General features: G+C 38.0%; 2 protein-coding genes across 4 annotated transcripts in view; one reads left to right on the forward strand and one right to left on the reverse strand.

Moving 5' to 3' along the window:
• Positions 1-8287, forward strand: part of TPR (translocated promoter region, nuclear basket protein) — a 44569-nt gene extending 36282 nt beyond the window's left edge. For 2 of the 3 annotated variants that reach the window (XM_048946639.1, XM_048946641.1), the window contains exons 44-51: positions 310-378; positions 1204-1298; positions 1933-2039; positions 3766-3861; positions 4021-4177; positions 5474-5592; positions 6140-6238; positions 6659-8287. In XM_048946639.1, the coding sequence (XP_048802596.1) occupies positions 310-378; positions 1204-1298; positions 1933-2039; positions 3766-3861; positions 4021-4177; positions 5474-5592; positions 6140-6238; positions 6659-6714 (798 nt within the window). In that variant the 3' untranslated portion in view covers positions 6715-8287. The remainder of the gene's footprint in view (positions 1-309; positions 379-1203; positions 1299-1932; positions 2040-3765; positions 3862-4020; positions 4178-5473; positions 5593-6139; positions 6239-6658) is intronic. The other variant, XM_048946640.1, reaches the window with a different exon arrangement.
• Positions 8288-8413: 126 nt separating this feature from the next.
• Positions 8414-10809, reverse strand: LOC125693183 (proteoglycan 4-like). Its single transcript, XM_048944740.1, has 4 exons — positions 10781-10809; positions 10408-10631; positions 10117-10256; positions 8414-9491 (listed from the first exon to the last, which is right to left on the reverse strand). Exons 1-4 carry the CDS (start codon positions 10807-10809, stop codon positions 9303-9305), a joined length of 582 nt encoding a protein of 193 aa, XP_048800697.1. The 3' UTR covers positions 8414-9302.
• Between the last annotated feature and the right edge of the window lie 26 nt (positions 10810-10835).

The following is a 10835-nucleotide window of genomic DNA, read 5'->3' on the forward strand; positions in this document are numbered from 1 at the left end:
TTATATTTTTGTGTCCAAGTTTTCTGTCCTCAGTAGAAAGTTGAATGAAACAGTAATAGTGTTTATCCAAGATTTAAATCTGTGTGTTTCTCTTCTGTAGTTAGGCCAGGCAGCAGATGTGAGATGCTGACTATCTCCTGCCATAATCTGTTTAAAGAGATATGATGCTGTATTGGGCAGTGTTATATACTGAAATATATTTGTTACACTATTACCAATGTAGCTGCTATTCTTTACTCTGAATAACTCCTTGCTATTGAAATTCTAGAGAAGCATTCACACAATTTTTTTCTTTTCTTTGCTGTAAAGAGAATCCAGATGACTCGAAGACAGTCAGTGGGACGTGGACTTCAGCTAACTCCTGGTATAGGTGGGATGGTAAGTACATGAAAATCTACTACTAAAATCCTGTGTTGTAAGGATATTTGTAACTTTAGTTTTATTTTGGTGAGTTTTGTTTTGTTTTCTTTTTAGAAGTCTAGCTGCTGAAGTCAGGAATGGCATGACTTCTGTAGCCTTGCAGGTCACATTAGTGCCATTAATTTCTGCATTAATGGAAGGCAAACTTGAGAAAAGTCTGAGAAAGCAGAAACTCTTCTTAAAGTTGAACTTATTTTGTCCAAGTCAGTTTTAATTACTTACTTTTAGAATCAGTCTTTTACAGTTCATATATTATTGAAAGAAGTAGTTTTCAGTCTCTCACTAAAGGAGCAAGGCAATTCATGTATGTTCTCTGGAGATGAAGAGAATGATGAATTTAGGATAAGAGAGAAAGGAAGATGAGATGTCTGGCTTTGTAGGTAGTGTAAGAGCGAAGGATACAAATCCATAGAAAACAGATGATTTGATTCATGTTGTGAAGAATCCCATATATTAGGTTATGTTACAACAATCCAAACTAAGACAGGTCATTTCTGTCTATTTATGAATGAGTCACCTCAAGATTTGTTTGTAGTCAACAGGGAGATGTGACACTTCAACATAGTGTTCTCATGCAGTAGATGTCACCCATTAGGGCAATCTTTATAACTAGCTCAGATTCAGACATCTGAAATTATGCATGATTTGTTTTAGAGTTAATTCTGGTGTTGACTTTTGGGTTTTTTACTCAACAGTATGGAAAGAGCAAACCATGTTTTAATTTGACTAGATAGGAACTGGAAATACGTTGTAGGCTTTCAGTTCGGCCTCTTTTTTTTCCAGCAGCAACACTTCTTTGATGATGAGGACAGAACAGTTCCAAGCACACCAACTCTAGTAGTTCCACATCGTACAGATGGATTTGCTGAAGCAATTCAGTAAGTAGTAATTTAAAAATAAAAGAGTAGATTTTTGGTGTCTGCATTTTTTTTTTTTTTTTTTTTTTTTTTTTACTTAGTGGAATGAAAATAAATGAAATGAACTTGTGGTTGGAGTGACATGCTAAGTAGTATGACATATATTTCATCTACGGTTAAGCGGATATTAAACTCTGTATTGCAAAACTTAGCAACGAATCAGGAAAGAGGTCATCTACACTGTATGATAGCACGTTGACCTAAGAGGGAGGAGATGTGCAAAAAATAAGGATCTTTTATTTCTTTCAGCCCATATGCTAATATTTTAACAATTAGTAGCAACTGGATAGATTTGTAATATTTGTGCTACTGACCAGCAAAAGGTTATCTGAGGTTCTAGTTTTGAGATGGTTCTACAGGTGTTCAGTTATCCACGTAAAATTGTGAGGATTAGTAGCGTGAGTAAGCAAAGAATATTCCATTCAGGATTTGCCTCCAGGTGCAATCCAAATAAGTTTGAAAAACTTATCACTGTTGCATTACTAGTACTTGAGCTGTTTTTTATGGTAATTATTGATTAATTTTGTCTCATGTAACTTGTTTTCTTCTCATGTTTAGGAAAATCACAGAATTCTTTAAATCTTTATTTTGATAGTTCCCCTCAGGTAGCTGGAGTTCCTCGATTCCGATTTGGACCCCCTGAAGATATGCCACAAACCAGTTCAAGTCACTCTGACCTCGGTCAGCTTGCCTCACAAGGAGGTAAGTCATTTCTGTACTTCTGTCTACTTTTCCATGGTTGTTTGAGTATAGAAATAATAATAATTCATCCGTAGAAAGGCAGTTCTGCTTTGTGTGCTTGCAACTTCTCTGTTAGCAGACAGAGACTAGTGGAAAATGGGAAAGTGTTTCCTTCAAGGTGCTATATTTCTATTTTTAATATGATTTTAAAAGTACAAAGCTTCTGGGGGTGAGAAAGACAGCTTCTGAAGTGAAGAAACATAGCTGCAGTTTTATGCAGGATAGATTGACTGCTGGGTGAATGAAGCTTAATTTAAGGAGGATTGAAATGCTGAAGGAGTGCCTTTTTCTTTTTTTTCTTCTAGTTTTCCTGTTGATAATAGCTTTTCTATAGTGAATTTGTGTGGTTGTGTGCAGAGCTGAAAGTTGTACTCTACACCAAATCCAAACTGTGTATGTAAGAGCAGTGTCTGAATGCTCCTTGAGCTCTGGCAGCTTGAGGCTGTGCCTGCTGCCCTTTAGTGCAGGGTCTTTTCCTAATGTACAGCCTGATGCTCTTCTGGCACATCTACATGCTGTTCCTTTAGGTTCTCTTGCTGTCATGAGAGAGCAGGGATCCAGCGGAGCTGCAGGCTGCCATGAAGGCTCTTCTTAGCATCCTAGGTTGAACAAACCTACGGACCTCAGCTCCTCCACACATCTTGCTCCCAAGACTCATTCCCATCTCCCTGACCCTCCTTTGGATGTCCTCTGGTAGTTTTATGTCCTTACTTTGTAGCACTCAAACCCACACACAGTGCTTGATGTAAGGCAGTGCCAGGCAGAGCAGGGTGGTCCCTTCCCTCACCCAGCTGGCAGTGCTGGGCCTTATGCACCCAGTGCACACTGCTGGCTCAGATTCAGCTTGCTGCCAGCCATAACCCCCAGGTCCCTTTCCAAGGGGCTGCTCACCAGCTTCTTGTTCCTCTGTTTGTATGTACAGCCAAGGTTGTCCCATCCTGCACACGGTTGTTAAACTCCATGCAGTTGGTGATTGCCTTCCAGTTGGTCAAAATCTCTCTTCAGTCTACCCTCAAAGGAGTCAACACATCCTCTTAAGTTAATATAATATGTGAACTTACTTAATATGCATCTAGTCCTGCATCTGGATTGTGTATGAAAACATTAAAGGGCATTTCCCTAAAGTGGAGTACATCCTACTAGTGACCAGCCATCAGCCTGATGGAGTTCCATCTGCTATAACCCTTTGATCCAAATCCTTCACCCAGTTGTTCACCTGTCATTTTATGTACTTGTCTAGCTGTATGCTGGACGCTTTGTTCAGATGGATATAATTAATAGAAGAAAACAGCAATTAAAAATGAATTTTCAGGGTATATCCTTACTTGCTAAGAGAAGACCAGACAACCTGTCTATATTGTCTTCACTGTTGTTCTGACTTGGTACCTTTTTCTTGCGTCCTTGTTAGCATGGAACAGTGTGCTGTGCTTTGAAGAAAGGTCAGTGCAAAATAATAATGTAGAAGAAATGGCTAAAGTAAAGTGAGTGGTAGTATTTTTATCAAGTTGGTACCTTTTAAGAAATTCTAACTAGCTACGGCAGTAAGTCAAAACCACTTGCAATAACGCATCTCCATATTTAAATATGTATAATTGGATTTCATCAAGTGTGTAGAGAGAAGACAGCAGCTAATCTGTTGGGTTTTTTTTGTCTGTTTTTATTGTCACTGCAACATTGTGTGTTGCAGGTTTGGGAATGTATGAAACTCCGCTCTTCCTTGCTCATGAGGAAGAATCAGGCGGTCGTAGTGTTCCAACAACACCTTTACAAATAGCAGCACCAGGTAAGCGGCAGGAAATTCACAGGTAAAAGTTTGAAACTTTGACTTTCCAGAAAAGGTTATACAGTCAGGAATATTCCAGTAGCTTTTCCTCGTGCTTAAGATTTCCATAAACTTTATTTAGGAAATTCAAGTTAACTCCATGCTCACCTTTCTGTACAGTTACAGTTTTTACTGAAAGTACATCAGCTGATGCTTCAGAGCATGCTTCTCAGTCTGTTCCAATGGTTACCACATCTACTGGCAATCTGTCCACAACTACAGAGGCTGGAGCAGGTGATGATGGGGATGAAGTTTTTGCGGAGGCAGAATCTGAAGGGTAAGCTGTGATTGTTTGACTTGAAGTCACCTTAGTTTTTGTAATGATGTTTCATTCAAATATGCCCTGCAATCCACTAAGTTTTGATTTAACCTGTTCTGGTAGGAAGGATGCTCAAGCAAGCTTTGGTAATTTTGCGAAGTAATGTTATTTGATCTTTTCGTGTAGAAGCAAAGCTTTTCTTCTGGTAGTTTAACATTGCTAATACATGTCACCTTAAAAAAAATAAGACATTTCTGTAAATGTTCATAATGTAAGGGGCCCTATGGCAGTCAAATAGAGATGGTAGAGGCCCCAGATTGAGTGACTGGGGTTTGTAGAATAAAAATAAAGCATTTCTGTTGGCCAGCAAAGAAGATCACTCGTACAGTCATTTTGTTAAACCAGTCCAGAAGGGCAGAAAATTAGTAACTTTTTAAAGAACTTGATAGACAAATAATTTACCTCCTTCCTTGCTATTGCTTTTTTTTTCATTATTCTTACAATGATTCCTGTATTCTGTATTGTGAACAAACAAATTATGAATCTAGAAGGGAGGAAGTTATATTTTTATCATACATTTTGATTTTTATTGGTTGCAAAGTAATAAAAGATACTGTAATGCACAATTTTTCAAAACTTGCATCTACTAATTATTGGTTTCATCATAAGCAGATGGAATGTTACTGCTGCAGGTTAGATGTGCCATACAGGTTTCTTGATGCAGCACCAGCTTGGATTATACAGTCTGTCTATATTGTGCTTTTGAGTAGCAATTGTTACTCAAGATGGGTTTTCGGATGTTACAGTCATGGATTGTTTCCTACCAAATACCTAATTCTTACTGAATTACATCCACAGAGAAATAAAATGGTTCGCAGAACTATGTTTGTACTTAGGAATAGGCCTTTGGCTTGACAGGAGAACAGATCAACAGGTGTTTCTCATGTCTTAGGAGTTTTACTTGTCTTGTAACTTTTTTTTTTTTATAACTGAAGTAAATGTAAACCACATGGCAAGCTGCGTTTTAACAAAGTTGAGACCTTCTCTGGGAGGTAATTAATGTTATGTGTACATTGTATGTTGAGCTACATATCAAAGAAAATATTTATTTATTTACTTACTTTAAAGCCATATGAATATCTTATGATTAGGCACAGAGAGCACGGAAGAAAATTTCTGGGAATAGATGTTTGGATAGAAATCTTTCTGCTTTGTGATGAGGACTTTTTTTTTTTTTTTTTTTTGCTGAGTTGTTTGACACTGAGTACATTTGTATCTTTTCTCATCCCTTGCCCCCCTCCCTTTCTCTTTTAGAATTACTTCAGAAGCTGGCCTAGAAATTGATAGTCAGCAAGAAGAGGAATCTGTTCAAGCATCTGATGAGTCAGATCTTCCTTCTACAAGTCAAGATCCTCCATCTAGTTCCTCTGCAGGTACTGGTTAATTACTAGAAACTAAGTTGCTTTGCACAATTCCATTAAGTGTGAGGACTTCTTGGAGTAGGATCATGGGCTGCTAATGACTAAGATATACAAAATAAGGCAGCAAGTCTTACATAAAATAAGAACATGCTTGTATGTTTTTAGTCCTAATGGCAAATCATTTTTACTTGGACCAGAGTAATTAATGTGTCCATGGTAAGTATTCTTCAAAGAGCAAGTTCCTGATACATAGATGATTCCATCCAATGATAATTATGTCAGATTTAAAATAGTTTTCATTCAATTAAATTGTCAGAGAATTATGTTTATCACTGTTCTGTTACCATGTTACCAGATAATATAGACAATGAACAAAATACCAAACTTACATGTTCTGAGGCTTTTATTTATATCAGAGATTATGTCAATTAAATAGAATGCACCTTCATAATTGTAAGGTAAGTTCAAGAGCATAATGTATATCAAATCATGTAAATGCTAATGGTGCAAAACTGTACTAAACATAGATGTTCTTCCCTGTACTTGCACTTTTTCACAGACACCAGCAGTAATCAGCTTAAGCTGTTTCGACGTGTAAGGCTTCAGCCACCAACTTTAAGAACTGGTGTTCGTGGTCGTCAGTTCAACAGACAGAGGGGTAAGTGTTCAGGGCTTTTTACCCTCTCAGACTAGTCTTTAGTACTTTGTCCCTTTGGGGACTGCATATGTCCTACTTTCTATGCATATGTTTGCTTGTAAGACAGTAATACCACATCCCTGAATTAAATTTTTAATTATCAGGAAACTGATACCAAATATGGCAAGAATGCCATATTTGTTCTTTTGCCAAACAGCCTGAGATAGACCGTAAGTCAACAACATTCTCTTAATGACAGAAGTATAATGTAGCCATAGCAGCAGACTTTGGGGAGAAAGAGGGAGATGGAGTTTTTCCAGAAGGGAAGTGTCTCATTGCCATAGCAGTTGCTTATGGGAGGATGAAACGTCATATGCATCAGTGTTTGATTAAATGGCTGAAAAGGATTTCTATTAATGCATTTTTTCTTTCCCAACACAGGTGTAACTCATGCAATGGGAGGCAGAGGAGGCCTGAACAGAGGCAATATTAGTTAAATGATCTGTAATTACAGCTATGTATACAAATGTGCCAGTTTTTGCCTGTGGTTGGTTTAGTGTAATGAATGCGTAAAGCAGCATTTTATACTTAGATTTGTGTGCACACATTTCAATGTCTTTATTAATAAAACTAGACAAACTGTCAAAATTCAAATGGTATCTTTTCTAAAAAATCCTCTGCTCTGCATCACTTTTCAGGACAGTTGTACCAGTCTTTAGATACAGTCTTTCCTGTGAGAGCCGTTACAGGTCTTGCTATTCTTTTGCCCACATCCAGACTGTAGTACCGATCTGAAATGAATAGACATCAGAATTAAATTTCATAAGCTACAGAAAGAATCTTGAAATTAAAGCCTGCCTTTTAATTTTGTTAAGCATGAATAGTAGATTTTCATTCCACATCTATACAAGGATTTGAAAAGCTATAAAAATCCATTTTTAGCCTCAACTTTTTTGACATGCAGATCATTGTTTAGCTAAATTTAATTTCCACAATACCACTAATAATTAAGTCTGTCACAAGAATAAGGAATACAGGAGACGCTAGCACTGCTAGAACACAGAAATATTTTTAAGAATTGAGAAACCAAACAAACTAGAAACAAAACAGTCCTGCACCAGTTGTGAAAGTGGGAACTTCTGTGGTCCCTGAGTGTAATTATGTAAAAGTTATCAAATTATTTTGGCAGGAACTTATTTTAGTATCCTCCTGTATTTGGATATGTGTCTAATACTTCTAAATTTTTTTTTTCCACTGATTAACCAAGAAAATTTCAAGAAATGTTTTTATCTGATCCTGGCTGAAGGAGAAAGATCTTCTTAAACTGGAACTAGAAGTAATTATTTCCTGGGAAATCAAATGGTTCACGTTGCCAGTGAAAAGTCTATCAATGTGTGATGGTCCAAGGATTTTGATACATAATTGCTCATTTAAGTGTCAAGATTTTCTCTTTTTATAAATACTAGGACAGTGCATTCCTCCACAACTGTACAGTTTGAATTATTGTACCTCATTGCTCATAGTTCTGTAACTTGATTTTTGAATAGAAATATCTCTCAATGACAGGCAACATTTTATTTCTCAGGGCTTCTCAGTAGTGCTTGCTCAAAATTAGTGATGCAGAATCACAAGTTGTAACTTTGTGCTTTAGAGAGCTCAGAGGTTTCTTTCTTGCCTACTCATTTGCTCCTTAGTCTTTTTAAATAGAGTAACTTGTGTTAGCTTTAACTTACTGTAAGAGAAGGCATAATAATCGTAGCCATCTGGTTTATTGTAGTTGGGTACTGAGATCGTTGAATGAACTACTTTGGGGAGCCCTCTCCAGTAGGCAGTCACTTTAATTTCCTTGCGCAAAACTCCTGCAAGCAAAAGAAAAGTTAGGAAGTGTCACAGTGTGTCTGCCAAAAGCTATCATCTACTTGTATTATCTAGATCAAACAAGAATTACTAGATTGAGAAGAAACTGAAGTGTTATATTAGGAAAAAAATGGAACAATGTTACATTTCAGAAGCTACAAAGATTACAATGGTTGTATAAAAAAAAAAAAAAAAAAAAAAGAATAAACATAAGTTACCAGATTGGTATGGATTGATTCTGACAGTCTGAATAACTGTTGGCATTCCTACTGCACGTTGAAAGCGTCTCCTTATTACAAGTCTTGGGACAAAAGCTGGGTATCTTATAGTAATGCGTGCTTTCCGTTGGCACTTCCTGGCTGGTTCTTGCCTGTATACGTACTGTTGCATGTTGCCATCTAAAACAGACATTGGTTTAATATGTTTAAAAAAAGAAGAAAAAAAAAAAAGCCAGCTTGATAACGTTAGATGGTGATGTTGGGTAGTATTTTTGTAATGGGTAGGAAAACAATACCACTTTGATACTCCTACAGCTGTCTAATGATGTTGCAACTTGCAGCTTTTTATATTCGTTCCTACAATCTAATGTAAAAGCCTTGCTCTAAATCCAACATACACTTCTAGATGTAGTAATAACTCCAACAGCTTCATTAACATTACTGTAGTAAGTACAGTTCCAAGGGAACTACTTTGATTGCCATCGTACCTGTTTATCAAGACCAGCGTGAGACCATCTCTTTGGGGTAGGTAATGGGAAGACTAGAGTCCAGAAAAGGACTTATATTTAATTATCCTAAGCTTTCTTTTGTTCCCAAAACAATTCTTCTGTTGCCATACATTGTACGTACACAGTAAGGAAATTATGCTCATTTGAAACAGGATAAATAGTTAAGAATGAAAGAACAGAGGTAAATTTCCATGCATTAGTTCTGAACTAAAAAGGTTATTTAAGCCTTTCCTTTGATTAATTTGAGACTGATTTTTTTTTTTTTCCCATCAGATAAAACTTATCTTTACATTTGTCTTCTGAGATGTAATCTCATGCAATCTGATATATTTTGAAAAGCACTTAAAGATTTGTAGAACTTAGAGATGTTTAAGGCCTCAGGCTGTGTTTTGACTAGCAAGTGTACTCTGATATTCACTTAGATGTCTGTTTTTGAAAGAGATATGCCTATCAGTCAGTAACTGTTGTATTCCTCACTAATGCACTTCAAGTATATTTTGATCATTTGTGAACATCTGAAATATGAGACTTACCTCTTTTGATAAAATAAACAGATTCTGGTCTGCCATTGTAACTTGCCACTGGGAGGGCTGCCCTTATTTTCCCACTTAGCCCTGCAAATCCATTTGTGAGAGGTTTGGGATAGCCTTTATCCATTACACCATTAGTGAAACGCCAGTATAGAGGACCCTAGTGATTTAAGCAAAATATGAACTTGAGAGGAAATTCATTATTGGTAACTGGGCTTCAGTCAAAAGTAATTGTAATGCAAGCATTTTGGGAACCACCTTGTTGTCCTTGTATTTAGGGGCTGCTAAAAACAAACAACTACAATGGTAATTTAGCAGTGCCTTTAAGCAGGGGGAGAGTGTTTCAGAAATTATCTGAAACAATGATTGCTAAGCAGAACAACTTGCTTTCTAACTGCATAACATTCTTAATTAGACATGCATCTATCATTCCTTATGGATGGGGAAAGTATTGGGAGCAAACCTGGTCATCTTTGGGCAAAGGAAAGATTCAATGGAATAACTGCATTTTAAAGGTTTGGGGCTGGGGGGGGGGGGCGGGAGGGGCAGATAGGGGAGTTTTGGAATAGATAGTTGATCAGTAAGCATGGAATTTGGCATTTTGAGAAGCACAGTGCCAAGGCAGAGGCGATGGAACATGGGAAAGGTTTCACTTCACTTAATTTCACATGTGAAAATGCTGAACGTTCTACAAAATGAGCAACGTGGCCTTGGAGCACAAGGTTGCACTGAACAGCCACATTATGTGTCAGGGCTGTGCTTCAAAGCCTCCCTACTTTTCCCACCTTGATGAAGAAAGTCTTGCCATCACAGTTGCATCTGGAGAAGACAGCATCAATGGGGGACGGGATGCCCCAGCCTACACTGATCCTCTGGGGACTGGTTGTTGGTGGTGTCCTGCCATTCAGCAGCCAGTAGTAGTGACCTGCAGGGGGGAGGAGTCATGGCCTGCACCGTGAAGCACATGGCCAGATAGCGATGCAGGGAAAAAAACTTGGAAAGGAGGGGAAGATGTCTCCTGCACCTCCTGACCCTCAGCAACAGTGAGGCCAATGGAGGGCACAGGGCCTGCGTACCTCTGAAGACGGCCAGGGTTCCATTGGGCAGGGCGACCATGCTATCTGCTGGCTTCCCACTGCACAGGTCCTTCTCGTTGGCCTTCCCCACTGCAAAACAGCATGTCTCGGGATGGTTGGTTCTTTTAACAAAAATTACATTGCCTCCCCCATCGCCTGAAACAGCACTACAGTTAAGTGTATTTTTTTTGTCTGTAGGACCAAGTTCAGGGCTCTCTTTGGGCCTTGCTCAGAATATATTCTTGAAAAGTTTAATCTTGTGTTTTCCTCCAAGGAACGTAAGACCAGCTCTTTACACAGCTATATGCAGTTATTGTAATTTGTTGTTTACCTCAGTACCTATAATTCAGATAAAGGTCTATAGGTGCTTCACATGCTGCGTCTCGTGTTCAATTCCTTCATGCTTACGGATGCTTACTCCAAATTTC

Source organism: Lagopus muta, chromosome 5, assembly GCF_023343835.1.
Source record: "Lagopus muta isolate bLagMut1 chromosome 5, bLagMut1 primary, whole genome shotgun sequence".
Classification (NCBI taxonomy): Eukaryota; Metazoa; Chordata; class Aves; order Galliformes; family Phasianidae; genus Lagopus; species Lagopus muta.